General features: G+C 59.8%; 2 protein-coding genes and 1 pseudogene across 20 annotated transcripts in view; 1 reads left to right on the top strand and 2 right to left on the bottom strand.

The window, feature by feature from the left end:
• ZHX3 (zinc fingers and homeoboxes 3) overlaps positions 1–8,063 on the top strand; it is a 145,777-nt gene extending 137,714 nt beyond the window's left edge. For 5 of the 18 annotated variants that reach the window (XR_003793042.1, XR_003793043.1, XR_003793046.1 and 2 more), the window contains one exon: positions 1,036–8,060. Coding sequence is in view for 1 of the 18 variants with exons in the window: in XM_029219861.1 (XP_029075694.1) it covers positions 1,036–1,046 (11 nt within the window). In the remaining 17 variants the exon portion in view is untranslated. Of the gene's footprint in view, positions 1–16; positions 70–90; positions 191–1,035 lie in introns of those variants that run through there. The other 13 variants (XR_003793052.1, XR_003793053.1, XR_003793051.1 and 10 more) reach the window with 13 other exon arrangements.
• Positions 8,064–9,315: 1,252 nt separating this feature from the next.
• Positions 9,316–11,881, bottom strand: LOC114893950 (annotated as a pseudogene).
• The window catches only part of PLCG1 (phospholipase C gamma 1), a 36,036-nt gene continuing 18,214 nt past the window's right edge, over positions 9,316–27,137 (bottom strand). The window contains exons 2-32 of one of the 2 annotated variants that reach the window (XM_029220513.1): positions 25,616–25,768; positions 25,445–25,538; positions 25,255–25,302; positions 22,978–23,062; positions 22,800–22,883; positions 22,542–22,576; positions 22,246–22,318; positions 22,045–22,146; positions 21,739–21,857; positions 21,575–21,660; positions 21,378–21,498; positions 20,519–20,687; positions 20,283–20,405; positions 20,100–20,201; positions 19,832–20,019; positions 19,404–19,604; positions 19,213–19,332; positions 18,943–19,123; positions 18,092–18,169; positions 17,189–17,292; positions 16,914–17,010; positions 16,590–16,659; positions 15,982–16,139; positions 14,527–14,623; positions 14,209–14,433; positions 13,986–14,134; positions 13,026–13,140; positions 12,747–12,908; positions 12,539–12,627; positions 12,256–12,440; positions 9,316–12,085 (exon numbers count right to left, since the gene is read on the bottom strand). In XM_029220513.1, the coding sequence (XP_029076346.1) occupies positions 12,043–12,085; positions 12,256–12,440; positions 12,539–12,627; positions 12,747–12,908; positions 13,026–13,140; positions 13,986–14,134; positions 14,209–14,433; positions 14,527–14,623; positions 15,982–16,139; positions 16,590–16,659; positions 16,914–17,010; positions 17,189–17,292; positions 18,092–18,169; positions 18,943–19,123; positions 19,213–19,332; positions 19,404–19,604; positions 19,832–20,019; positions 20,100–20,201; positions 20,283–20,405; positions 20,519–20,687; positions 21,378–21,498; positions 21,575–21,660; positions 21,739–21,857; positions 22,045–22,146; positions 22,246–22,318; positions 22,542–22,576; positions 22,800–22,883; positions 22,978–23,062; positions 25,255–25,302; positions 25,445–25,538; positions 25,616–25,768 (3,656 nt within the window). In that variant the 3' untranslated portion in view covers positions 9,316–12,042. Of the gene's footprint in view, positions 12,086–12,255; positions 12,444–12,538; positions 12,628–12,746; positions 12,909–13,025; positions 13,141–13,985; positions 14,135–14,208; positions 14,434–14,526; positions 14,624–15,981; positions 16,140–16,589; positions 16,660–16,913; positions 17,011–17,188; positions 17,293–18,091; positions 18,170–18,942; positions 19,124–19,212; positions 19,333–19,403; positions 19,605–19,831; positions 20,020–20,099; positions 20,202–20,282; positions 20,406–20,518; positions 20,688–21,377; positions 21,499–21,574; positions 21,661–21,738; positions 21,858–22,044; positions 22,147–22,245; positions 22,319–22,541; positions 22,577–22,799; positions 22,884–22,977; positions 23,063–25,254; positions 25,303–25,444; positions 25,539–25,615; positions 25,769–27,137 lie in introns of both variants that reach the window. The other variant, XM_029220512.1, reaches the window with a different exon arrangement.

Consider the following 27,137-nt stretch of genomic DNA (forward strand, 5'->3'; position numbering starts at 1 on the left):
TTTTTGTGGTATGCAGGCCTCTCACTGTTGTGGCCTCTCCCGTTGCGGAGCACAGGCTCCGGACACGCAGGCTTAGCGGCCATGGCTCACGGGCCCAGCCGCTCCGTGGCATGTGGGATGTTCCCGGACCGGGGCACGAACCTGTGTCCCCTGCATCGGCAGGCGGACTCTCAACCACTGCGCCACCATGGTAGCCCGCCCCTTTTTTTTTGAATTACATTCTTGTAGCTGGAAATAGGGTGGTGGTTACACAGCATTGTGAATGTACTTAATGCCACGTAATTGTATACTTATTAAAAATGGTTAAAATGGTAGGTTTTATGTGACGTATATTTGACCACAATTAAAAATGCTAACGTGGAGTTGGGATGAATGGGTTTAAATCCACCGGCTCCCCTCAGCTGGTAGCTCCAACACTAAGCAAGGAGCTGGTGTCCTAGGTGGGGCAGAGCAGGAGTGGCCAGGGCGGCTGTGCCATTGTGGCGTCACCCTCTTTTGGCTGAGGGAGGTACCCGAGGGGACAGGGAGGGCCTGTCTGCCTGACTGTCTGTAGCTGTTTTCTCGCGGCTTCCCGAGCCAGCCTCGATGCCGGGGCCCCACCTGTAAGCATCGATGGTGAGGGCCTCTCCGAACGACCCCCCGACAAATGAAGGGAGGGCATCGGTGGGACACATATGTGGAAGTAGACCAGCTGCTGCTGTGCGACAGCAGCGTTCCCTGGAGATCCGGGGATGGGGGGAGGGCGGCGCACAGCGAGGGTTCCCGGCCCAGAGAAGTCAGGCTCCCGCCCCGGGCTCCATGCCCCGGTTCGGGTGGCCCCTGGGTGGTCCCAGTGCTCCGCCGGGTTTAGCCAGCACCCTGTCCTCAGCCCAAATGCCCTTCCCCACCTTCCCTCGGGCTGGAAGGCAGGGAGGGGCTGGTAGGAAGGCCGGGCTGGTAGGAAGGCCGGGCTGGTGGGATTAAGTCCCCAGACGTGGGAGGATGGGCCATCCTGGCGATGCACATAGAGGTGACGGGCCTGTGTTTTCTCCTCAGAAACTGACTGAACCGGAACCGACGGCTGTGAAGGCCTGGCCGGGGCGGCCGCCCTCCACATGGAAGGGCCTGACCCCTCTCTGCTGCCCCGGCCTGCCATGCTCACACAGGTCTCCACGCGGCCAAGCCCGCCGCCGTCCGCACCCGGCCCGCCACCCCAGCGAGCAGGGAGGAGCGTCTGGCAGTTCTTCCGCCCACAATGTAGGACCTTTCTTTTGCCTTCCAGTGGATAAATAGTTCACATTTCATATTCATAGACACAGAATCAAGTTTTTAACATATAAATCTGCCTATACACATTTAATAAAACATCAGATTATAAACACTTTCATTACATAGAAACTTTGGTTAGCAAAGCAGTACATATCATCTCTGGAAATGCCCTGTGTCTGTTCTCTGGAGATCGCTGGGCTGCGTGTTCCCGCACCTTCCACGGTCAGGCCGGGGTTATCACACGCTCAGAACCACACCTGCAACCGCTGGGGCCCCCTTTGCGCTCCTTCGGGAAGGTGGCACCTTTGAAGAGACCTCTGCTCCTTAAGCGGTGACCAGCAACATTGCATAGCAGGTTTGCCTTGCCTTACGGGATGATCAGTGCAGAACATGCTGTTACCCGCAGTTCAGAAAACTGACCGGTTATGTGATTAGTGTTTGATGCCTGCCACTCTCGTAAGTTGTTACAGTAATTCTGCTTTTTCATGGGAGTTTGAATCATGGACCATAACTCTTCAGTGATCAGATCAACTAAAGAAACATTTGTTATTAAGCCTAATGTACTGACCTATGTGCCGCCTTTTTTTTTTTCAGTCTAGACACGTTTAGAGGAAAATTGACAAGCGAAACAGGGATGGGGGATGGGAGTGAAGGCGCACAGCCGCTGGGGCTCTCTCTGCCCTCTATCGACCCTCACCCCGGAGCCGCCTCTGGTTTGGGAAGGCAGGCCCACGCTCGCCTGGTTAGACTGAGAGCTGGCGGGATTCGGGGACTTCTCGGAATTATCGGAGCCGGGGTGGCCCTCAGCACAAAGACCTGCATGTGGGGTTCCCAGCAGAAGACCCAGAGTCCTCCTGGCCCCCGTGCCTGGGGCCTGGTTGGCGTGCTGGACATCGCTGGACAGGTCCTTGTGAGGATGTTTTTAAAGTTCTATATTTATATCCCCAGACTTGGAAACAAGATCTCTGTCTACTTAAACCTAACCCTCATATCCATTTTTTTAATTGAGAGAAGTCACAGGAAAAGGTGCCTTTGAAACATTGAGAAAGTTGCCTACAAAGCTGTGCTGAACGGTAAATCCCGATCTCCCCGAGACCGGCTGCCCCGAGAGCAGCAGGTGAAGAGGGGCCTGGCAAAGGTGCATCACCTCCCAGAAACCACCCGCTTCCCAGAGCACCAAGGCCTCGGAGACCCCAGAGACAGGGCAGGGGCTTCGGGCAAGAAATACTGGGGGGGGGGGGGCGGTGTTCGGCACGGTCCTTCTCCCCCGTCCCCCCGGGAACTGGGCCGGGCAGGGCACCTCCCAGGTTTGGCTCCGAGCACAGAGATGGGGGTCGCACCTCCTGCCTCCAGGAGAGGCTTTTCTTTGGAAACCAAAAGCCCTTGAACCATTGTTCTTCTAAAGAGTCTCCTCTTGCTTGCCCTGTCCCGTTAGGGACCACCTCTTCTTGGTTTCAAACAGGTGACTTGTGAGGACTTGGCAAGTTTGGCAGCCTGTTTTTGTATCCTTTCCATATTTAGGCCCAAGGCCTCTCTGCGGAATTGCCCAGAATGGCGAGTGATTGCCTTCCTTCAGAGAACAGACACCTAGAACTTTTCCTGTAGTGGTTATGTACATGCAGATTAATTTATATGTATCCATATACAGCACAGATACTCGTTTGATGCTTTACTCGTGACGCGTCTGCCTGACGCGGCACGTGGGTGTTGGGGAGAGCAGCCCGTGTCGGGGAGTTGCGGGGGAGGCCGGGGCGGCCCCGCGCGAAGCCACATCCGAGTGTCTGCGACGCCACCCTGCCGGCGTCACTCCCAGAGCCCTGCGTGCCCCAGCCGAGGGCCGTGTCTTTACAGCGGAGTTTCTTGGTTATTTTATTTGTATTCATGTCATTTACAACCCAAACAGCGAAACAGAAAACATAAATTACATGGTGGACAAGTTCACGCAGGACGTAGGGCCCGAGCTCAGCACCAGCTCGTCCTTAAAAAGTGGAAGCGTCACGGTGCTGCCTGCAGGCAGGTTTTGCTCACAGGAGTCAGCCTGCCCGCTAGCCAGGGCGACCCCCCAAACGGCGAGACTGCCCAGGCTGGACAGACCCTCCTCCTTCCTTTACTCTGGGACCCGAGTGACTAAGGAATGAGGAGATGGAGACAGAAATGATTGGTTCATCGAGCAGGTGCCTAAAGGGACGTCGCGGCAGGTACCCGGGGCCCTGGGGGCAAAACCAGGAACACAGCCAACCAGCTGCAGAGACGCAGCCGCAGCAGCCCGGAGCCGGCGGCGCGCGCCAGAGTGCGGTGGGGATGCAGGACGGCCGCAGCCGGCCCTGTGGCCAGGGAGGCCACCACGGTTTGCGCCCCACCCAGGGTTAGACTGCGCTGCTGCCTTCAGGAAGTCTGTGGGCTCTAGAGTTGAGGGAAGTAGGGTGGGGTTAGCCTCTCCCAAAGAAAAAGCTCGTTTCGTAAGGTGACTAATCTTTCCCCTCTTCTCTGTATGCACTTGGACTCATCAGAGATGGTGAAATATGTCAGTGTTTCTTGTTGCCTGTGTCTTGTACATGTTTGGTTTATTATATTTTTTACATGGGGTTGTCGATCCAGTTTTAATAGGTGAGCCCAGATCACCATTCTGACAAAGGAAACCTGGATTTATGATACAGATACTCTGCATACTTTGATTACGTACATTAATTCTTGACTGTTGAGGAGCTTTGTGATTTGGAAGGCGGGCTCTCGTTTTCCTGAGTCGTGGGCTCCTGAAGTGGAAAGCCTGGCTGGAGGACTCGTGGCACCTGGGGTGGGTGGCCCTGTATGACTTGGAGCTCCTTTCGCAGCCAAGTGCCCATCCTGCTGTCGGGAAGCAAAGGTGGGAGGTGGGCGAGGGTCGGTGGTACCTGCAGGCTCCCGAGTGCGCTCACGGCCCTGGGAGGCCGTTCCACCGGGAAGTCTCAGCATGTTCTCCAGGCCGAGATGTGGGTGCCATGGGTTTTGTCCTGCTCAGTCCGTGGTCCCATGGCAGGTCCTGTGACACCCCCTCTCCCCCATGTGCCAGGCTGCCTTCCACAGAGGCTCAGCGTCGCCCTTTTGGGGCACCTCCTCACCCACAGCTCCCTGCTTGTGCCGCCCTGCCTTGGGCCCGGTTGCCTCTTGTCTTCCTGTCCTCTTCTCGGACCAGAATCCTCGGGTTGGAGCGGCTTTGTCTATACAAACATCGCAGCCCAAGCGGATAAAGGCACTTTGCAGGAGAGGAGAACCAGCCAAGAAGAAAATCTTAAACAAACCAAACCTGGAGTTTGGGCTTTTCCTAAAGTTTCTTCCCCCTTTTTCCTTGCTCAGACTTTACCTGGGGCAGGTTATTGGTTTGACTTACCTTTTGTATTATGTCTAGATTGTCCTGTATCCCATTGATTGGCAAGGCTCAGTTATCTGCTGGAGAAGAACAGTCCTCTAGACACGTAAAGGTCCGCGTGGCCAGCCGTTCCAGGCAGAAGCCGGCAGCCTGCCCAGGTCAGGAGAGTAACGGGGCTCCATCCTCCCCACTCCCACTGGAGGCCCCTCTCCAGCTCTCCTGAACCGGCTTCCTTCGCTCCCTTTCTTGGGAGCACAGGCCCTCCCAGCCTTCCTGCCCGGGACTGGGGGGCCATCTCCGTGTGACTGGGGGAGCACCTGCCCTCACAGAAGCTCCAACACCCGAAAAAGTGGGGAATGTGGAGCCCACGCCCTCTCCTGAACGGGCCCCTCCCGGAGCAAGGCTTCAGTCTGTTTTGTCTCCTGTGGTCCATTCACAGTAGCCGAGCCGAGCAACGCTGGGGCTGAGGCGGCTGCAGGCAACCTCTCAACCAAGGGTTGGATGCTGACTTGGGCCAAGTGAGTGGAGGGTGGAGGTGGGGATCACAGAGCCGCTGGGCTTGCTGCCCGGCCCAGCTCTAGGTCTAGATGGAACCCACAGACCTCGGTTGGAATTCGTTTCTGCTGCAATCTGTGTGTGTTCCCAGTGCTGTCGCGCTGGGGAGGGGGGCGAGGGCTGACGTCAGCTCCCCCTGGTTGGCCCAGAGCCCGAGCGGGAGGAAGAGCAGACGGAACCCTCTGGGGGACGGGAGGCACGCTCTTTGGTTCTTCAACCCTGAGGAGCCGTGACTTGCCTGTCAGTCCGGCCTCTCCTTTGCTTGGAGCCCCAGCCCTGCAGCCAGACTGGAGACCGACAGCCTGGACCCCGCGGGAACCAACCATCCTACCTGAGCAGGGGTGGGGACCCAGAGTGTGGGGTGAGCAGGCGCCGCTGACCCTGTGGGCAGGGGCGGGGCCAGCACCTGTTGCCTCGCGTTGTTAAAATCCTGTCTTGTGGTTTGTGGGACCGTGAGGATTCGCAGAGAACGTGTAGTTCCTGCTTTGCTGTCTTAGGCCCCAGGCTTTCACAGCCCTCAGGCTGCTCGGGCCAGAGCCCCACGGGGTGGAGCGGGCTGTCTCCCCTCCGGCTGCGGGAGTCTCTCCTGCTGTCCACTCGGGGCAGGTGGCAAGTGGCGACCCGAGAGGAGTCTGCGTGCTTACCTGCCGTGAGCGCCCTTCCTGAATTCAGGAGCCGGGCTCCACCGCGTGTGTGTTGATGAGTAGCTTTTCTCGGCTAATGCTTTATGACGTCTGTTCCTTCCCTTGATGAGTGGTTTGAAGGCCCCCGATGTGACTGGAGTTGGAGGTGTAATGTCTCGGGTGGAGGCCGTCTGGAGTCGTGGAGCGCAGAAAGCTGCAGGCCCGTGGTCTTTCTCAGGAGTCAGCCGCAGAGCAGGCACCCGGAGAGGGGTGCCTGCTAATCCTGTAATTTGTGTTCAGAGAGAGACTGTCATTCATCCCTGGCTCCGGCCCGGCCCGCTGCCCTGTCCCGCGGTTTGCTGCAGACGTGGCCCGGAGAGCCAGCGCCACCCTCCGCGGATGCAGCCTGGTCGGCAGGCCACTGGATGATGCGCGCGGGGAGGGGTGCTTGCCCCCAGGCAGCGGGTTCCCACCCTGCCCCCCAGCACCCCGCCTTGTTCAGTGCGTCGGGAGGGCCGGACTGTGCCATCGTTGTTGTTGAAAAGAGACCTCGTCCTCCCCCCACCCCGCCCCCCTGACGTGGTTGACTGAAAGGGTACTGAGCGGCGCCGCCTTTGTGCAAGTCGGGAAGAGGTTGCCAGAGGCCTGCAGGTTCCTGGTTTTCTGCCACCCACTTCCGGTCTGGTGTTCAGCTCAGACCCTTTGTTCCCCGAGGGCGAGGATATCTGTGGAAGGGAGGCTGGAGAAGGCAGGGGCAGCTGGCTTGTGGTGCGCTTCCCGTCTCCCGGAGACACCGAAGAAGCCATCGTCTTGGTGCTAAGAGGCCACTGCCCGGCTTCTGTTTGTCCAGAGGGCCTCTCCTCCTGCAGTGGCTGCGTGTGAGAGACCAAACCGAGAGAGAGGCACAGGCACACTTTGGCTGTCACCGGGCCTGGGTGGAAGGGGGTTCTTCGCCCTAGGGAAATGTTTTTAACAGAAAGATGGAACTTGCCTTTGGACCGGGGCTGTGCCGGGGCGGGAGGAGTGCGCTGCCCTCTCCGGGCTGAGTCTCCAGGCCTCACAAGGTCCCCTGTGGGGATGCTGCTATTTCTAAGATGCAAATTGCACATTTCCTAGATTTTGTATCTGTGGATTTGGATAAGGGAGGGGAACAGGGACAAACTGCTTGTACAATTTGAAATGGGCCGAAATGGTACTGAAAATCTTTCGATTGCTCCTAAATAAAAACGTAAACGCATTTCTCACCTGCTGACTATTTTGTGGGGGAATCAAAGAAAGCTGAGAACACTTCTATCTCCTGATTTACCCTGGGGGCAAGACCCACAACGTGGAGGGGTGAGTGGGGCAGTTTCCCTCAGGCGCTCCAGGAAAGTTCCAGCTCGCCCGTCTCGCACGCGCGGCCTCCTGGGGGAATGAAGTGCAGTGTGACAGAATTTATGCTAGACAAAGGGAAACTGAGTCAGACCTGGAGCAATCAGCCATCTGGGAGGAGGGTACTGATAAGCTTGTCATTGGCTAAGGAGAGGGTGGCTATGTCTAAGGACCCTGGGGTCTTGAAGGAGTAGGATTAAAGGCCAACTTCTAATGTTCAAAGCAATTGAATCTCGTTGGGGTGACGCTCAGGGCCTGTGCCAACGGGAAAAGGGGCCCCTGACGAAGCCCCTGGGGCGGGGACACACCAGGCCCTGTTCCTGACCTGGCCCTCTGGAGGCCAGCTTAAGTCTTGGGGAAGCAGCTTTTTCCTGAACCTAACAAGCAAGTCTTCGGGAGCTAGACCAACCGGGTGTGGAACCCTGAAGCCAGTCAGCTGACCCCGTGGTGGCTGCAGACACAGGCAGCAGCTCACAGAGGACCTAACCACGGATGACGGAGTGGGCAGCAGTGGCAGCCAGGGGTCACTGTGGGTGTCCTTGGGCCAGCTGCAGTGGCCTCCAGCAGGGAACAGAACCCCAGACTGACTCTGGAAGACCCACTGAGGACTCTCAGGCTGAGACAGGACTTGATCAGTTCAACTGAAATGGCCAGGAGGACGACTGCGTTCTGTTCCGTGAGCTTGTTTGGTGGGGTGACCTGGTACTACTTAGCGTTGTTTTCTCGCCCAACAGAACTGAGGAGGTGAGAGATGAGCTCAAGCTGGAAGGCCAGCGAGTATCTAGCCCTAGGCGCAGCCGTGGGTGATGACGTTCAGGTGTGTGTGTGGGGAGGCCCTGCCGTCAGCGCTCGGGACCGCAGACCCTTGTCAAGGGCTGTGATGAGGCCAGAAACCGCTCCTCTCTCCTCCCTGCAGGGCAGCCGTGGAGCGGGGCTTCCTGACCTGAGCCCTCTGGTCAGGCTGCAGAAAGCCCCTGTCCTTGTAGGTGGTGCTGTGTGCACGTGTGGTGAGGCAGGCCACTCCCCACCGTGGGCCAGGAGGTCCCATCCCAAGTGAGGGTCTCCCCCCAGCCCCCCCCCCCCCGCCCCCCCACGCTGGGCCTCCTGGGCCATTCAACCATTGTCAGGTCTGGAGGAATTCGAGGTGACGCTGATCTGTGCATTTGCTCCAATTTGCTATCCTGCTTTCCACTAGGAAGAAGGATCAAGACATTTGCAGTGAAAGGCAAAGGCAGTCACCTGGCTATCGTAGGAGAGCCCGGAGGAGGCGTGTCTCAGGTCAGTGAGGCTGCCTGAGACAGCAGAGCCAGTAAAGGAGGGATGTCCTGGGAAAATGAAAGTGGTCTACATCCACAGCCAGGGAATTCACATGATGGCACAGATGGCTCCTTATCCAGCGGCCAGCACAGAACCTCTTCGTCACTGGTTAGAAAAGCTTTCTTCTCCTGCCCATAAGACTCTGGGAAAACACGGGTCAGGAAAGCCTAGGTTAATTCCCACCTGCCACCTTCTCGTCCGAGGGAAAAGACCACCTTCCTCTGAGTGAGACCACGAAGCTCCAGGAAGAAAGCCAAGGGGCCAGCAAGAACCCAAGCAGGGGCGCTCTGGCTGATCTAGTTCAGAGATGACAGGAAACATTTTAAACTGCGATCCCAGTTCTCCTGGTGGATGGTACTCAGAGGGGGTCTACAATGGACCAGGACTGGCCCCAAATCTGAGAACTTGGGGAATGTACGTCTTGGTCCGATTTGTCATACAGAAAAGGGATGCTCTGAACTGACAACTAAATCCACCTTGAGCTTGTCTTCAAAAAAATCTTCGCCTCTCCAAGGCCAGCGACCATGTTTGGGTACCTACCTGCATTATCACACCAGGGTGGCGTGCCAATGACCATTCTAACAACCAACCAACCGATTGTACCTACCTGCGTCTCTTCAATGACAGATCTTCTCAGGCTTCCTGGGCTGGCTTACTATGCCTGTCCCCACCCATCCATCAGGCAGGCAGCTCTTTTCGCTGTACGGCATCATTTTCGATCCACACCAGCACAGACCATTACAAAAATAGCCACAGGAAGGGAAGGGCCCATTAAACCATGTTCTAGGCACAGAGATTTTGTCTGCAAGCTACAGAGGCAACCAGAGTGGCACCCAGAAATGTACATTTGAATGCTTTTTTTTTTTTTTTTTTTAAGGCGAGGTTTCTGCGGAACTGGCAAGGGGACTCTGGTTGCTTCCTGTTCACCCCGAAAGCTGGCTGCCTGTGGAAGCCTGGACTTGCTCGCAGGCACGCTGCACTCCATGCTGCCACACCCTCGGCGGAAGAGCCGGAGGAGGGCGTGGCCTCACACCTCCCGGTAGCCCAGAGGGAAGATCTGCTGGACCTGGGAGGCGAACAGAAACTCCTCACCTGCTTCTACCGCAGAATAACCACCAGGCAAGCATCCCTAGGTGACAAGTCTCCAGACAGCAGCAGGCTTTGCCGAGCCTCCAGGAGAACAAGTTAAAGGGTAAAGGACGTGAGGATAATTTATCTGACAGTTAGTTAGATCTTAAGAGGGCAAGAGAGCTAGCAAACGGCCAGCCCTGCGCCCAGGTGCGGGCAGCGGGTTTGCGTGAGCTGAACGCTGGCTGTGCCGAAGCACCTTCACGCCCACGGGCCTGGACCCCGGCCTCTGTCCTCCCCAAGCTTCCATCGCCTTCCTTGGGTCTTCTCACCAGCTGGACAGAAACTGCCGTTGAGCGTAACAGTGAGTGCCCTTCAGCCGCCAGCTGCCTGTCCCCCACGAGGCCGGCAGCTCCTTAATCCCTCTTTCCTTCCTGAGGGAAAGCATCCTGTGTTCTCCTTGCCTTTAAAGAAACCTCCATCATCAGAACAGGCTTTGCTCTGTCTTCTCCTCCCCACTCCCCCCCCACCCCGCCTCGCCCATTCCTGACGGTGCTTAACATCCCAGATCGACCCCTGCCAGTGGGGCAGGCAGCCCCCCACTGCTCTCCTCTCAGACGTTTCCATCCAAGGGTGGGGAGCAGAACGTCATTACAATACCATGGAGAAGAAAAATAATTCTAATTGTTAAAGTCCTTTTCAGAAGGAACGCTTTTCCAATAAAATTTAAAATTTTTATTAACATTTAAATTATAAACCAAACGTTGGCAACCATATATAGACATGTTTGCTATGGACAGCTGACTGTGAGGTCATACTTTCAAATACAACTTCTTCAGAATTAGTTTAAATAAATCAATACGTTTTCTCAGAAATTGTATAATTTCCTTCGGTTTATAGTCCATGATATGGAAAGTTTAATATAATGTTAAATAATTTACTGTCTATCCTAAAAGTAAGCTATAGAAAACTGAATCACTATTAGGCTCGAATAACAACGAGGCTTTAACGGCTCAGTGGTTCTTCTGAAGAGTATATATAAACCTTGAAAAGGTAACACTGTTAGTTGAGCTGTAAAATCCATAAAAATAACAGTTCTGCCACAGTGCACAGATAAGTTCGTTCACTCTGCTTCCCCAATCCCCTCACCAAGCAGCTTTCAGGTCAAAGTGGAAGACGTAGAAAATCATACATCCTATGTGAAGTAACGAAGATCGCGAGAAATAGTGTGTGCAAAAAATAAACTTTAAAATTCCATACTCCAACATCATGTACGTCTATTAACAGGATTTGACTGATCGATGATTTCTCAAATACTTGAGATCATCTCAGACAGCGTCCCCTTGCACTGTCATCCGGCAGATTCAGATCCAAGGTCTTTCGATGCAACAGGGAAAGAAGTGGTCTTCGGTCTGATTTGGGGTTCACAGCCAGCCTGCTGGGGTTGCAGAGGGTGCCTTGCTGAGGGAGGACACGTTACTTGTGTGCAGGAGTTTCCTGAACGTACGGGGACAGTGCCCAGCTTGACCTCTGCCTTGGTGACCTGCTTTTCCATGCTGGCCCCACTGGCGCTGATCGTCCTGACCAAGCTGTTGCCTTGCTGTGGATCTCGGGGGCCGTGGCGTGAATGCAGGCACGTCCCCGCTGACCACGTGGGAGGAGTCGCCGCCCAGCACATCCAGCGCCCACGAACAGGCCCACCCTGGTGAGCGGGTGCTTCAGGCTTGCGTCCAGGCCGCAGGCAGGTGGCGCCACAGCCCAGCGCGTCCAGCCCCGGGGCCCTCGTCCTCCCATGGCCCCGGGGTGCTGCTGTGGCCTTGGGCACGTCATCACTGTCCCAGCTCCAGGTGGCACCCCGGGGCTCGGCCTCCTCCGCTGGCCCTCTCGGGGCAACCCTCCACAGCCCGGCTGCCCACGCGGCCCCGCGTCTGTCAGGCTGGGTGGTGTTCCTGGTCGTGGGCAATGTGCCCTTGTGCTGCGTCCTCCTCCTCGCCAGGCAGGCCCTGTGCTCCTCCGCCCTGGCTCCAGGGCCGAACTGCGGGAACACCTACCCTCCCTCCCTGCCCGGCTGTGGTTTTAAAGCTGCAGGACTATGTAAACTTCGTCGCCCTAGCCCAGCAAAGCTGCTCCTCCTTCCCTCCTCTCAGGAATGTCAGTGGCCCCTCAGAGCCTCCCGTGCCGCCGGCTGAGGCAGCCTCTCTGAGAGGCTGCGGCCGTGGTCCTGGTCCCACAGATGGAAGGCTCCATCTCCAGAAGGCAGGGCCAGATGCGTGTGCTTAAATGCGAGACACAGTACAGTTTTTGCCTTCACCCAGAGCTGGGGCGCGGAGGCCCCGAATAGTGAGTGATACATTTCATTAACGGCATGCTTTCCGTCTAGCGTCCACTGCTGGAATCCAGGCTCCAGGCGGCAAGGCCAGGAAGGCTGCCACGCAGGCAGCCTCCCAGGAACCCAGTCCACGGCCCTCCGTGAGGTGCACAGCACCCGCTGCTCTCAACGAGGCTGGGGCACAGCTAGAGGCGGTTGTCTCCATTGACCCGAGTCCTTCGCGGGGCCCTGGACGGAAGGGGAGAGTGTCCTTACCAGCAGCGGGCCTTACAGCCCAGGGGGACAGCCCACAGGCCAACAGGAGGGAGAGGAACCGAAGGCGGACCAGCCACTCCTTCCCGTCTCTCAGGCCCCCTCCTCCAGGCTGCACACTGGCCACCTCGCCTCCACCCCCTCACCTTCGTTCCCGACTGTCAAAATGGTCGGCGAGATGCTCCTGGGAGATGCGGAAGTCCTCAAATGGCTGCTGGTAGCGAGCTTCGAAGGAGCCTTCCCGGGCCCGGCCGTGAAACAGCTGGCCCGAGGCGTCGCAGCCCCGCTCCCGCAGGGACGCACCCCCAAAGGGACTGAGGTCGCCGTTCTCCTGCTTCAACAGGGGCAGATGCACAGGGGGTCAGCGGCTGCCTGGCCCCCGGTGAGGCTGGGCCCGGCACTTGCCCCGCCCCACCTGGCCGCAGGTACCTTGGCAGGGAAAACGTCGACCTTGACGAGCAGGGAGGCCAACTCCAGGTCCTCACTATAGTTGTTCTTCAAAGGCACAGCTCTGTATCCTAGGAGGAGAAAGCCTGGCCCTGAGCCCAAGGGGAAGGCGAGCAAAGCCCCCTCACCCACAAGGCAGATCTCGGTGTGGGGGGGGGGCGGGGGCACAGTCTCTAGGAAGGGTCCTCACCTGTCTTCAGGCCCTTCACCGGGAAGGTGGCCTGAGCCAGGAAGTTCTGGTCACTAAACATGTCTTCCTCATACACCACAAAGCGCAGGAAGGCGAATTCGGGGTTACTGATCTGGAAGTGGAAGGGCTTGGCTGGCCACATGGGGTTCAGTCCGTTGTCCACTGTGAAAGCAAGGGCAAAAGGCCTCAGGCCACTGCCAGGAGAGGACGGATCACAGGTGCGGAGGGGCCTTCAGTGCCCTGGAGGATGAGGAGGGTGAGCGGGGAGAGGAGACTCACCCACAAACTCGGTCTTCTGCTTGGCGCTGTCATACTCAGCACCGGCCACCTCAAGCTCCACGAAAGGACACACGATGCCTCGGCCGTTCTTCGGCAGGTGCCGGGCCCCCAGCACCTGTAAGGCAGGCAAAGATGGGCCCAGGATGGTCCTCCCAACTCATGCCGAGTCCCCACTACCCGGCGGAGGCAGTGCGCCCTCTGCTGGGCCCCAAGGACACCGCCCACTAAGTCCCTCAAGTCATCAGGGCTCTAAAGGCAGCTGCCGCAGCAAAAGTTCATTTGAAGAAGTCCTAGCCTTAACCAAAATTTTCACGTGAGTTTTTGCAATCAACTCCACATGAAATCCATGTCTATTTTAACATGAAAATTTAAAAATTACTTCCCCCTAGAACAAAAAAATAGCTCCTCTCCGGGAGAAACCTGGTTCACCCCACGCTGTCCTCACTCCTCCCTCCAAGACTGCTCAGGCCCCACACCTGAACCCCACAGCACCAAGCTGCCCACATCACGGCTGCTCACCAGGGGCCTCCAGGGTGCGACCACAGAGCGAGCCCCGGGACCTCGAGGGGCGGCAGGGGGCCTCCGTCTCACTCAAGCCCCGTTCCAGGAAGTTAAGTACCATCTAGCCGATTCCTGCCGGTGGGCCGCTAGCTCACCACTGGCACTAGCTTCCTGCCTGTCTTCTGCCCACTCCTGCCAGGCAGTGGCTCTCCATGGCTTGGCCTTACTGGATAGCCTGACTCCTTAGTGCCAAGCACTGTCCACACTTAGCCAGCTGCCTCCAGCCTGTGCTGGTCAGAGCCCAGCCCCACGGGGGAGGCTGGTAGCTACACGCCCACCTCAGAAGACAGTTACATCTTCCTCGAACTCCAGGACAGTCCAGTGCCCCCTGCCCCATGGCGTTAACCAGCACCCCGGCCTGGACGCTGGAACGAGCCCAGCAGAGCATCCCCTTCCCACCTCGATGCAGATGGCGCACGGCTCCAGCCCACGGAGGCTGCTCTTGTCAAAGGGGTCGAAGGCCTCCTCGCGCATGATGCTCGGCTGCAGCACGTAGCCACAGTGCCCGCCAGCCAGGAAGAGGGCCTGGTTCATCTGCATAGGCTTGTCTGGAAGAGCCGGGTTACAGTGGACTCCAGCCCAGCTGCCTGGCAGGACCCCGCCCCATGGGCCACCTCCTCACCTGGGGTTTGGAAGTTGAGGGCTACCAGCTGACTGCCACAGATCCACATGGGCAAGGGGTCGTAATTGGAGGAGTCCAGCCGCTGGCCCTTGGGGTAGATGCGGGAGAGCTGCAGCCGGTTGTACTGGAGGAACTTCTTGCCTTTGGCCTTGTTCACGTACTTCTCAGCCTTGGTTTCCGGGAAGGACGACATGTCCCGGTAGCAGGCGCGTTCTGTGCCGATCTCTGGGCCAAACAGGGAGAGAGCTCACAGAGCCCGCCCACCCGGGCGCTGCTGGGGGCCAGACCCCCCGCACTGCCCCTGGGCCAGACCCTTACTCTCTTCGTCGAAGGGAACAGGCCGGCAGTAGACGACAAGCTCGGAGAGCTCCAGGGCGATCTTCTTCCTCCGCTCCATCATCTTCCCCTCAGTGAGCTGGTGACACACAGGCCCTGAGCCTAGGCAGGACCCCTCCGGACCCCTCCCTCCCCCCCGCCAGGAGAGGGAAGCCCCCAGCCACCTGGGGCATGCCCACCCACACCTTCCAGACCCCACTGTCTGCCCCCAGTCTCACCTCAGAAACGTCCTCTCTCCTCCCTGCCCCTGAGGACACGTGCCCTCCAAGACTTAGGAGAGTGGAATCCTCACCGCCAACCGGGCCCCAGTGACACCCCAGGGCCCTGAGCTGGATGCACCTGCAGTGATGCTGTGACCATTCGGTACCCAAGCCTCCCTCACATAGGCACATAGGCCGCCTCCCCATTTCCTTGTGACCTCGCTGGGGACTTGGGCTTATCTTCTGTGTCCTAAGGACCGTCGTCCTTCCCACCCACCCTGGCCCAGAAGCCTCACCCCTTAGTTCCCCTCACTCACTCAACACAACCACCTACTACTCGCTGTGGCCAGACTTCAGCTACGGAGTCCCACTCACAAGTGCCCCCATCCCCTCCTCTGATCCCTGGAGGCCCACTTCCTTCCAGAAGGGGCTCCTATTCTCAGACTCTTCCTTCCCCTCTCAGCCCAGACCTCAGGATCCATCCCTTCAACCACCTGGTCCTTTCTGCCTTGTCCTTCCGGGCCCTGCTCTGACAAAATCCTCAGCACCCAGCCCTCTCGGCTTGGCTCGTGGGTGTCCTTTCTCCAAAGCAGCCACAGGTGTGTACTGCAGGCCTTCCACCCCACCCCAAATGACTGCGGTGGCATTGAGCAGGAGTTCCCACACCCTGGCAAGCACTTCCTCCTCTGTCCCAGGCTCAGTGGAAGAGCCTCCCTCCTCCAGAGGCTGGTCCTTCCGACCCAGCTTGGGCTCCGCGTTCTTCCACCATCCTGCCCCGCAGAGGCTGCGCCCTTGCCTTCCACGCTCCGTGATGCCCACTGCCATCCCACCCGACCACGACCTGACACGGCTGCTGCCAACTCCAACAGGCACTTTCAGATTCTGACCCTGCCTGTCTGCTCTGCAGCCCTCCGTGCATCAGACCCCTCTGCCTCTCTTTCTTGAAACCTACATCCTCAAAGGTCACACCTGGTTCCCAACCTATACCACCTCATCCCTAAGCCCCTGGGCACCCACTCCTGCTTCCAGCCCACGACCTGTCCTCTCACCTCTGCCCTTGGTATCCAAAAGCCCACTGAGCAGGGCCACTTGGACGTCCCACAGGTACCTCAAACTCAACACACCCTCAACATGCCATACCGCCGACCACGTGTGTTTCCTCCGATCCCTGCCTAGCAGCGGGGGCTGCCCACCCGGGGCTGCCCCGCTGCTCTGAGGGCCACTGGCAGGCTCTCACCCTGGCATCCGCGGTCTGGGCCACTTCCCGGATCTTTTTCACCCAGTCCTGCAGCTCCTCCTGTGAGTCGGCAGCCACATCTAGGGACCAGTGTGCCACCGATGCCATGCTGATGGAGAAGACGAAGGGCCGGTTGTTCTTGCCCTCAGGACGGATGGCTGGGAGGGAGGGAGGGAGAGGAGCGCAGAGCTGGGGACAGACGTGCCTGAGTCCCCACCCCACACCCCGTGAGGAGGCGGCACTGCTCTGCCAGGCCCGCTTCACAGCTGAGAACGCTGCAGACCAGCAATAAGTCGCTGCCACTCCGGGCCGCGTGCCCCTCCCCACCCCGTCCCCAGGCCTCTGTCAACCCAGGGACCAGCCCATCAGGACCGTGGGCTTCAGCTCGCCAGCGGCACCCTCCACAGCGCCTGCGCAGGGCGAGCACGCAGGGGTCAAGGCCAGGGGTGAAGAAGGGAGCCTGGGCGTCAAGTGTATCCAGGAATGGGGAGAGCTCAGGGTGAGGGCAGCCTTTAGGGGTCCGGCCACTGGCTTTCTCCCTTGGGGCCTGAAGAGGGCCACCAGGGACTGCGTGACCCTAAGGGGCAGAGAAGGGGCTGGGGGCTCACCTATCTGACAAGCCGGCACATCCAAGACCCCCCGCAGCAAGTCCCCCAGGGGGCTGTTCTCGTCCAAGTGCTGCGGAAGGCAAAGCCCACGGACAGTCAGCAAGCCCACTGTGCCCACACGGGGAATACATCTGACAAGCGAGCGTGTGAACGCACGAGAGCGGCCCACGTTTATCAGAGACCGCGGCCTCGGCGGGGCAGACGGGACCGCACGTTGAGGGACTGTGCACGCACAGGCACGCTGACCCTGCCCGTGGTGGCGTGTGCACAGGAAGGGAGTCTGGGGACGGGAGCCCCGTCCCACCAACGGGGCTCTGGTCTCACCTCCCTCTCAGGTTCCAGGGCCGCAGGGCTGACCATCTCTTCCACGTAGTTCGACGGGAACCACAGCTGCTTCTTCCCACCATAGTCACCACGCCACCTGGGGAAGCCACAGCATGCTGACCCCTAGCATCCACCCCAACCCCCCCAGAGGAAGGCAGCCCTGCAGGTACACCTCGGGGCCCGTGCAGGCCCGTGCCGCCCAAGCCCCTCTCACTGTCCACGCCGCCGGCGCCCAGGATGCCTGGCCCCGCACCACGGGCTCTCAGCTGGCTCACCAGCCTCCTTCCTGCTTCTCCACGTTCTGGATGATGGCGCTCTTGGTGAAAGTCAGCTCGTCCTCTCTCTGGGCCTTGTAGTCGAAGAGAGCTTTGACGGCGCACTGCAGGGAAAAGAATCACCGGTCAAAGCAGACAGGCCCTCCGCCTCCTCTCCTGACCTGCGGCCGCACGCACATGCGCTGGGGCTGACCAGCTGGGGCTCAGGCGCCACCGCCAGTGACCCAGCCTCACTACCGTCCTCAGCCCGGGCCTGTGGGAGGCTCCAGGGCAGATGGAACAGGAGAGCAGGGCCTCTGCCAGGGAAGCTCCTCAGGGTCCAGGGAGAACCTTGCAAGCCCCTGCCCGGGGCCCCAGGAGCCAGGCCAGGAGGCTAGGAAGGGAGTGTCTGAGGGTGCTGAGTGCCTCCTCGGGGACCGGAAGGCTTGCAGGGGGCCTGGGACCCCGTCACCGCTCATGTGCAAAGCAGGAGAAGGGGTCTCCTCCCAGGCCCCATGGCCGCTGAGGAAAGCGGGCGAGGAGAGGGCATAGCTCCTCACCCCTTAGAAAAAAGCCCTGACAGAGCTCCATAAGGTGAGGCAGGGGGAAGGGAGGGGCAGAGAACACCGTCTTCCGGCCAGCGTGCCCCACCCCCACCCCACTGCCCCCAGGGGGAAAACGGGGGTCACCCGGGGAGTAGTCTGGAAGGGTCGGTGCTGACCCCCAGGAACAGGGCTGAGGAGGGGTCGGCGCCGGGAGAGACGCGGTCGTACACCAACCGCACACCTCTCACCCCCCCTCTGGCCTCGGAAGACCACAAACCACTTCTCCCCAAAGACCGCAGGTGGCCCTGAGCAGAGAATGCAAGCCCCAGGCAGCTGGAGATGCTCCCCAGCTGCCTGTGCCCAGAGCCCGAGGCTGCACCTTGAAAGTTGGCATGGGGTTCGCCTCCACGTAGAAGCCGGGGTTGCGGCCCTCATACAGGGCCCCATAGTCGGGCTCCTGGAAACGGGACAGAAGGGGCTTTGTTAACGCCCAGAGGGGAAAGAGGCTGCTGGCTTCCGTGTCCCCACCCCTCCTCACTGGACCAAGTCTGCTGCCTTCACGCACCTGGTCCACCAGGGTCCCCCAACCTCAGGGGCCTGGCCTCACCCCTCCTCTCTCTGCCCTCGCGCCCACGGCTCCAAAGTCTCGGTTCCTGAAGCCCCCCTGCGCCTGCCCCAGGCCCCCAGCACACTTCTCTCACACCCCAGCCTCAGCAGGCGGCAGCCCGCGCCTAGGCCACCCAGGTCCAAGGACAAGAGTCTCAAGTGGACCTCCTGCGCTGGACCCCTTCCTCTTCCCCAGGGCCACACCCCTGGCCCAGAGCCCTTGGGGCCCCGCCCCACAGCCCTGCCTTCCTCCCTCACTGGTCTCCCTCCACAGCCGCGCCTCTGTAGCCTATGCGCCCCTGCCCTGGGGACAGAGTCTGGTCTGCGCCCAGCCCTGGGCAGACCCTCTCCCCGTGTGAGCCCTAGGACCTCCGCACCCCACATCCTGGCCCACGGGGATCTCTCTGCTGGACGCCTGCCCCCACCTCTTCACCCGGCCAGCTTGTGCCTGTCCTTGTAGACGCCAGTCAGAGGCCACTCCCTCCAGGATGCCTTCCTGGCTCCAGCTGGGCTAGCTGGCCCTCCCAGCAGCACCGCAGCCCCCGGGCCTCTCTGCTCCCCACATCCACAGCACCCCGGGACCGTCAGGTGCAGCCTGCCCCGCCCTGCCTCCCAGGCTCTCACCGCTGTGCCGATCTTCTCCAGTGCCTCCTCGTTGATGGGATAGCGTAGCTTCATCTTGCGGTACAGGGGATGCTTCTCGTAGTAGCTGACGAGGTCCACGAGGCTGTCAAACTCTGAGTTGCCCAGCATCACGGTCTGGCCCTCCTGCTGGACGCGGCAGTGCTTGATCTTGCCCTCAGCCCTGACAGGGACCGAACAGCCACACAGGGTCAAGGCAGCCCAGACCAGGCGTGCCCGCACCGCCCCAGCCCCCCAGGGGGACCCCCTCACCGGAAGGAGATGGCGTAGGAGTTGGGCTCATTCCGTTTCCGCACCAGGAAGGCCCCGTCCCGGGGGACGCGCATCAGCATGTGCTCGGCCTGCGCTCTGGTCAGGCTCGCGTGGTACCACCTGTGGACTGGCCCGAGTCAGACCCGGCCACCACCCCCGGGTTCCTGCCCCGTCCCCATCCCCTCCCTCACTCTTTGCTCTCGTGGGCGTTGGTCTGCGGGACGGGCTCTGAGAGGCGCATCTCAAATTCGTTGCAGCGCAGGGGCACCTGCTGGTAGTGTGTGATGAGGTCATAGAGTGAGTCGAAGACGAGGTTGTCAGTCAGGAAGAACTTGGGGGTCCCTGCGTCCTGCCGGGAGTGGATCCGGCAGTGCTGGACTTTGCCGTTCCGCCTGAGGGGACACGGGGAGGCAGTGAGCAGCAGGCCGGGCCACACGCCACGCTCCACCTGCGGCGAGGCACCAGGCCTCAAGCAGGAGACACCCTGAGGACGGCTCAGGTGGGGGCGGCCCTCTAGGGGCTCCGCGCTAACTGCAAGCGTGTGTGCGCGTGACGCACTGTGGGACCTGGCCTCCCCTGCCGGCGTTGGATCCACGTGTGCACGCGCTGGGAGGGTTACCAGAAGGAGAGGGTGTAGTCGCCCACGAAGGTCTCGCTCTCGCGCACGAGGAAGGAGCCGTCGGGGGCCCCGGTCTCGATGCAGTACTCTGTGAGCAGGCGCTCGGCAATGTGCCGCCCATCCCGTCCTGCCCCGAGCTTCCCGTGAAACCACTTCTCATTGGAGTGCAGCTCTGTGCTGCCACTGGCCTGCAAGGCAGAGGGCGACGGCAGAGACACTCGGTGACTCTGACCCCAGCCCGGCCCCCGGCCCTGGGCCAGCCCCTCACCTCCTTGGGCTCCTCCTCGTCCTCGTTGCCCTGGTCACTGCTGGTCTCCTCGGAGTAGTAGATCTTGCTACTGGTCAGAACGAAGTAGTGGGGATACCACTCCTAGAAGAGGCGGGAGCGAGGCCTGTGAACAAAGCCCTCTCACCACCCTGCCCCTCAGGCCCAGCCAGGCCCAGCTCTCACGTGATTCACGGGGTCCTCCAGGTAGAGGATGCCATTCTTGATGGAGTTGCTGATGTCGTTCTCAGAGTACATCACGGACGTAGGCACCTCTTCATAGGCACTGCCCTCAGCCAGCTTCTTGTGCTGTGGGGGACAGGCCACGACGTGGCTGCCCAGGCCCAGGCCCAGAGCCCCACCTCCTCACCCAGGCCTGGACCCACAGCTGGAGCGGAAGAGTGGGGCCCCCAAAGCCCTACCTTGATGAGGATCTTCCTCTTGAGCTGGCTGGGTGAGGGGAGCCCGTCAGCAGCAATGTCCACGGGCTTGGTGAGGAGTGTGTCCCCGAGCACCTTCTTGAAGTACTGGGCCATGTTCCTCTGCTGGGCGATGCTGCAATGGTCCTCGATGGACAAGATGACCGGGTACCTGCAGGGTGGGGGACCAGTGCGTAACACAGATCCTGCAATTCCGAGGAGTCACGGCTCAGACCCTCACAGAGTGAGGGCCCAAGGTCCTTTCTAGAGGGTAGTCACCCCAGAGAAGAGGCAGGCCCTGGCCACTGTGGGGGGTAGGAGAGGGGTCTAGAGAGGCTCTTTTGGGTGCAGCAGAAACCAAGGGCTGGGACTGTTGCAGACAGGTGTCCCCAGAGTTGATCTCATCATGGAGGCTGCCCCATCAGCAAGGAGAGACATCCTACCCCCAAGGTCAGGAGAGGTGACAAGCAGCCTCCAAAGTTAGCTATTGGGGGACCCCAGTGACCCCCTCAGTGAGGTGGGAGAGACTAGTGACCACGTGTTGTGGGGAACAATAGGAACTGCAGAGTGAGACACAAGGAGCACAGACAATTCTCCGGATTGTGACGGGAAAGGAGCTGGCAGGACAATGGCCTTGTGAGCCCAGGGTTAAGGAATTAATTTTTGAGGATGAGAAGAGCTTGACTGTGTTCCACAGGCTGAGGAGAAGGACCCATGGAGTGAGCAGGTGGGCCAAGCGTGCAGGAAGTGAATGGCTCGGGAAGGGTGGGCTCCAGCAGGTGGCAGGAGGTGGAAGGCAGGGAGGGGGGTAGCACATTCAAGGGGACCCAGGAGAGAGCTGGAGCCGAGCCACGCCACTCACTCTGAGGCCACAAAGGCGTGCTCCTTGATGGTGTGCAGGACGTCTGAGAACTTGATCTTGGTGGTCAGGGTGTGTCCGTGGTAAATGACTGGCATCCCGTCTGGACCATCCCAGCAGTCCACTGGAGAGCAAGCAAGGTGACCAGAGTCAAGCGGGCAGGCCTCCCCCCGCCCCCCCCCAACCTAGCCCCCACGCACACTCGATGCAGCGGCAGCCCATCCGCAGGCAGCGGGCGTAGGCTTCCAGGGAGGACTCGCTGGAAAACTGGTCCCCGGTCAGGTACCTGGACAGGGAAGCAGGGTGGGGTGGTCAGGCGAGATCCACCTCCCGGGGTCGGGTGTGGGCCAAGGGAGCCACTCACGTGTTGTGCGAGGAGGAGATCCAGTAGTGGGACAGGGGGTTGTTCATGGTGTCGGGGCACACGGCGTCCAGCTGCGAATTCCATATGCTGTTCTCCTTGGAGAACAGGAAGGTGACGAACTGCCCAGGAGCAAATGCGGAGAGAAGAGAGGATGAGCCCCTGCCCTGGGCCACAGCACAGGGTGACACGGGAGAGAGTGCTCAATCCAGGTCGGGAGCACGACGGACTGCGGGAGGGACCTGGCTGGGCTCCCGTGGGCCCGTCTGCTCCCTGATTCCCCGATGGAGGGTGAGGGGCAGGGCTCACCTCATCCAGGAAGAAGTAAGGCTCCTCGATCTCTCGCAAGGGGTCTCGAAGGAAGCTGAGCATGAACTCCTGCACCTGGAGCCGGTCGACAGCCCATAGCTCCTGATGGGTGGGAGGGTGGGGCATGTGAGGGGCCTCCATCCAGTGGTGAGCCCAGCCCCTCTCAGCCAGCACCCTGGCCCAACCCCAGCCCAGTCCTACCCCCTGGTACTCGAGGAGGAATTGCTGGAACTCAGGAAGGGACACCCGGCAGAGCTCCGGCCGCTCCCCCGCCCTGTGGGAGAGAAGGGAAATGCCTGGCGGCCGGCTGGCTAGCATGGGCCACAGACAATGAGGGGCCCCTGGGAAGGCAGGGCCCAGCTCCCGGCCAGCACAGCCGCCCGGAATGGGCCAGCAGGGCTCCCCTGCTCCCGCTGCCTCCCACCTGCATCGGGAATCAACCAGGGGAGGGACGAAGGGGCCCAGGGAGAACCCCACCTCCCCAACTCAAACCAAACCTCAGGGCACTGGCTTCCAGGAAGGGGAGGTCCATCTGCAGGAGACAGAACCAGGTCAGCATGAGAGCCCCTGGGAGGCCACGTGGGGAAGGGGCTCTCAGGAAGAAAGGCTGGGGCAACAGAAAGGGGCAGGCCTCACGAGGAGAAGAACTGGAGAAATGGCACCCAATCGCCCCCAAGCAGGGCAGCAGGGCTGAGGCAAGCGGGGCTGGGGTGGGACAGCAGGGTAGGGGCGGTGGGAGTAGGTGGCTCATGCACCGTCTTCTGGGCGCTGTACATAAGGCTGCGGTACAGCTGAGCAAACTGCCCGTAGGTGATGTCGCTGGTGCGCTGCTCCAGGTCCTGCGAGGCAGAGCGGCACTTCCGGTCAGGCCTCCCGCAGGGCCTGGGGCAGCCAGCCTCCCCACCCGCCTGCAGACGGCCCACCGGCCCTTACCGTCAGCCGCTCTCGGAGGAAGCGCATGTTGGGGACCCGGTAGTTGACCTGGGACAGCATGTTCTTCAGGTCCTTGGCTGATATACTGAGGAAACAAGGACATCGCCAGTGGCCTCACCCCACCTCTCACGACCTCTGACCTGTGGGCTGAGTCCACCTGGGGCTGAACAGGTAAACAACACTACTCTGGGACTTGCAGTCCTGACAGTGAGGCTGGCTCAGAACCATGGGGTAACCAAAGGAAGTCCCTTCCTTTCTCTGGGCCTCGGTCTCCTCAGCTGAGCAAAGGAAAGTCTAGGATTCTGGCAAGGAGGGGTCACCAGCCTCAGTAAAGTGGGTCAGGGCGGGGCAAGGGGAGCCCATCTTCGGGCCACCCTCCCACCAGCACCGCTCAGCTCACACGTCTGGGCCCTCAGCTCTCCCAAGGACAGAGAGAGGCAGCCACTACTGCGGGACCTCCAGGCTCCTTCCACCTCATTCTCAAACTCCCCGAGAGGGGCAGGCAGCTCACAGGACTCCCGCCCACTGCCCCTGGGAGTCAGGGCCTCCGAGGGGAGGAGGGGGAAGATCCTTCTCAGCCCAATACCACTGCTGGCAATGGAGCACACTCCCGGGGTCTGACAGGGAAGCACCCCTGCCCAAGAATGCGGCGGAGGACAATGCTGGGCCTGGCAACAGGATGAACACGATTGGGAGAGGGAGGCCTTCTTTCCTGGGAGGTGGTGGCAGGGAGGGAATGTGGGCACCCCTCCTTCTCTTGCCCAAGGGCCTGGCAGGCAGCACCAAAACTCCCTGAGGGGTCCAGCCCTGCCCTGGGCAGTCCTGCTATCTATCAGCCAGTGCTGTTCAGCAAGCGCTTGCCTGGTCTCAGTCACTGGGGGTGGGGCCGTCAGGGTCCTCACTGGGCAGGTTAGGAAACTTGCTGCGTCATCAAGCTTTCCTTCTGTGGACTCCTTGCCATCAGCATTACACGCAGATTGTTACCACTCCCCCCCAAACACCTGTCTGCCCTGCTTCCTCTCCAGCCACTGCCCCTTCTCTGCTCCTCTTCACAGCAGTGCCTTAAAGGAGAGACCCAGGCTCCTTTCATTTCCTGAACCCCATCCCCACTGTCCACTGCCTGCCTCAAGGTCACCAACGACCTCTGTGCTGTCAAGTCCAAGGAGCACCTCTCAGTCTTCCCCACACGTGACGAGGCCTGGCACAGCTGACCACCCCCTCTTCCCTGGGCTTCCAGGGCTCTACACCCTCCGATTTTCCTCTTAACTCTAGAGCAGCCACTTCCCTTGGCTGGCTCCTCTCCTCACCTCCCCAGTCCCCAGTGTTGAGGCAGCATGGGCCTGGGATCAGCCACCAGCCTCCTTACCTTTTCTTGCCAAGGTTACGCCCAGGCATCACCAGCCTCGTGGCCTTCCAAATCACCTATGTGCTCCTCAGGTTCCAGCTCCAGCCCAACTTCTCCCCTGAACTCGTTCTACACACCTGCCTGCTCAACATCTCTACCTGAACATCTAAGGGCATCACAGAACTTCACCCACTCAGGTGTGCACCTCCCACAGCCTTCCCCATCTCAGTCAATGGCAACTCCACCTTTCCAGATGCTCATGCCAAAAAGCTTTTTACCGTAAACCTCAACTCTCTCTCTCACCCCAAAATCAATCTGTTAGGAAATGCTATTGGGCTCTATCTTCAAAATACAGCCTAGCCAAAATCCAACCCCTTCCTAATACCCCACCCTGACCCAGTCTTCTTCACCCAGAGCGTTGGAGTTGCTCCCTGAGTTCTCCACTCCACCTGCCCTGGACCCTCCAAGTGCAGCTAGCAGTTCTGTGCAACTGAACCTGGGTCACGTCACGTTTCTCTTCAACACCCTCCGTGGTGTCCACCTCTCTCCCAGTCAACGGTCCTCATCATCCATCACCCAGCTTTTGTCCTGCACCTCTCTGTAGCCCCTCTGGTAGTCACACCATGGCCTCAAAGCCGTGAGCTTCAAAGCACCCCCCCACACACACAAACTACAGGACACCCAGAGCCAGTTCTGTACTGCCTATCTCTGCCCACAGTGGCAGGGCACGTGGCTTATCGTCCCTGGCCTCTCCCGCCAGCTCGCACAAGGCCATCAGAGAGCTTTCTGCAGGAAGCTCCTTGTGCCAGAACCACCTGCCCACCCTGCTTGAGGCAGGTCCTCCAGTTCTCCAGGCAGCTGCCTGGAGGTGGGCTATTGCTCTGGCGGCCCCAACCCACCCTGCTGGGCTAGAGCCACAGCGCAGGACCCACCGATCCTCACGATTCCGGTCCACTGAGTAGAACTGCTTCCGCAGCCACCTGGAGGGAGAGAAGCCCGAAGTGAGGCCCAGGCTTAGGGAGGAGACCAGCAGGCAGGCTCTGGGCACAGAGGCCTGAGTCCCTGCCCTGCTGCCTACAGCTCGATGCCCCAACCCTAAGCACGTCTGCTGGGGGTTCTTACCTCTCAATCTGCAAGGGTGTGGCTGCCTGCAACGTATCCTCCATCAGCCAAGTCAGGCCCTTGATCCACATGTTCACTTCGTCCTCAGACGTAGCTATGAGCAAGGGGCAAAGAGCTGAGCCTGGGGCCAGGGGCTGCTCCCCTTAACTCCTCCACCTCCTCAGCTCCCACCTTGCAAGCTCAGGGTCTTCAGGCGGAATTCCATTCCATACAGGATGACAAAGCAGTGTGACTGGTCCGGTCGAAAAGCAGGATCCTCTTGGTAGCGATCGAAGTCCCGTGAGGTCTTCCCCGGGCGGATCTCCTTGATTTCTCGAATGTCAACTAGGAAGGCAGGGAAGAGGTCAAGGTCAGGCTGAGGTCTCTCAGGGTTAACACTGAAACGAGGGCAGCCTTGTCTCCCACTCATTCCCACACTCTCCTCATGGAGGACCACAAAGAGAGACCCCACCCCACCCCGGGAAGGGGGGCAGAGTCAAGACCACTCAGTCCTACTGGGGGACAGAAGAGAACTGGGCTGAGTCTAAGGACAGAGCTCTGCTAAAAGCTGAGTGTCTGCGGGAACAGGAATCTCCGTCCTATGTACCTTCCCTCGGTGACAATATAGGCAGTTCACTCTGACCTGGGAAAGAGCTGGACTCTACAAAGAGAAGTGGGGACCCACGGCTGTTCTGTGAGGACCCTTTCCTGACACAAAAGTACTAAAACTAGGGCTTCCCTGGTGGCGCAGTGGTTGAGAGTCCGCCTGCCAATGCAGGGGACACGGGTTCGTGCCTCGGTCCGGGAAGATCCCACGTGCCGCGGAGCGGCTGGGCCCGTGAGCCATGGCCGCTGAGCCTGTGTGTCCAGAGCCTGTGCTCCGCAATGGGAGAGGCCACAACAGTGAGAGGCCCGTGTACCGCAAAAAAAAAAAAAAAAAAAAAAAGGTACACAAACTGAATCATAAAGTCCCAAGAGCAGGCCTGGGGCTGGGCAGGCCCAAATGGGTTTCAGGGTCCATAGGAAGAAGGAGGGATTGGGCCAAGAGAACTGGTGCAGCCTGACGGCTCACCCCCTAAATATCCCTGAGCAAGACCCAGCAAGAGCAGTGGCTGCCCACGGATGGCTCCCATTCTAGCCTCACGGCACAGACTGGGGAAGCACCCAGGTCAGAGTGGCAGATGAACTGCTTCAGCCACTACCTCTGAGATGACACTGAGTGACTCATTTAACTTCCCTCCATCTCGGTTTTACTATCTCTAGAGCAAAGAGCTTGACTGAATTTCTCTAGAAGGCAGGGTGGCAGAAAAGACCTGCGTGGGCCCTGGGGTGGGCCTGCTGGGACTAGACTCCCGGGCTCCACCTCACCTTAGCTGCGCGACCTCAGCAGAGTGACAACCACTCTGACCCCACTGCTTCCCTCGGTGAACACAGGTAACAGACTGCGGCACCTGGAGGTGTTGCTAAGCTCAAAGGTCCTAACAGCCCAGAGCGCCCAGCCCTGTAGATGGCACATGGTGGGCACTCATTCAAGCCTCCCTCCCCCTCCCTCGGCTCTGTCACCTTCGGTGGTCTGTGGTCTGCACAGGCAGTCGGAGCAGGCACACAGGTTGCGACCCCAGGCCTGGAGAGCGCCTGGCTGCACACTCACACTGTCCCTGGGTGCCGGCTGGGACCCTGCACAGAGGGCACACTTTCCAGCCAGATAAAGAGA

Source organism: Monodon monoceros, unplaced genomic scaffold (assembly GCF_005190385.1).
Source record: "Monodon monoceros isolate NGI ecotype Baffin Bay Population unplaced genomic scaffold, NGI_Narwhal_1 Super_Scaffold_13, whole genome shotgun sequence".
Lineage (NCBI taxonomy): Eukaryota > Metazoa > Chordata > Mammalia > Artiodactyla > Monodontidae > Monodon > Monodon monoceros.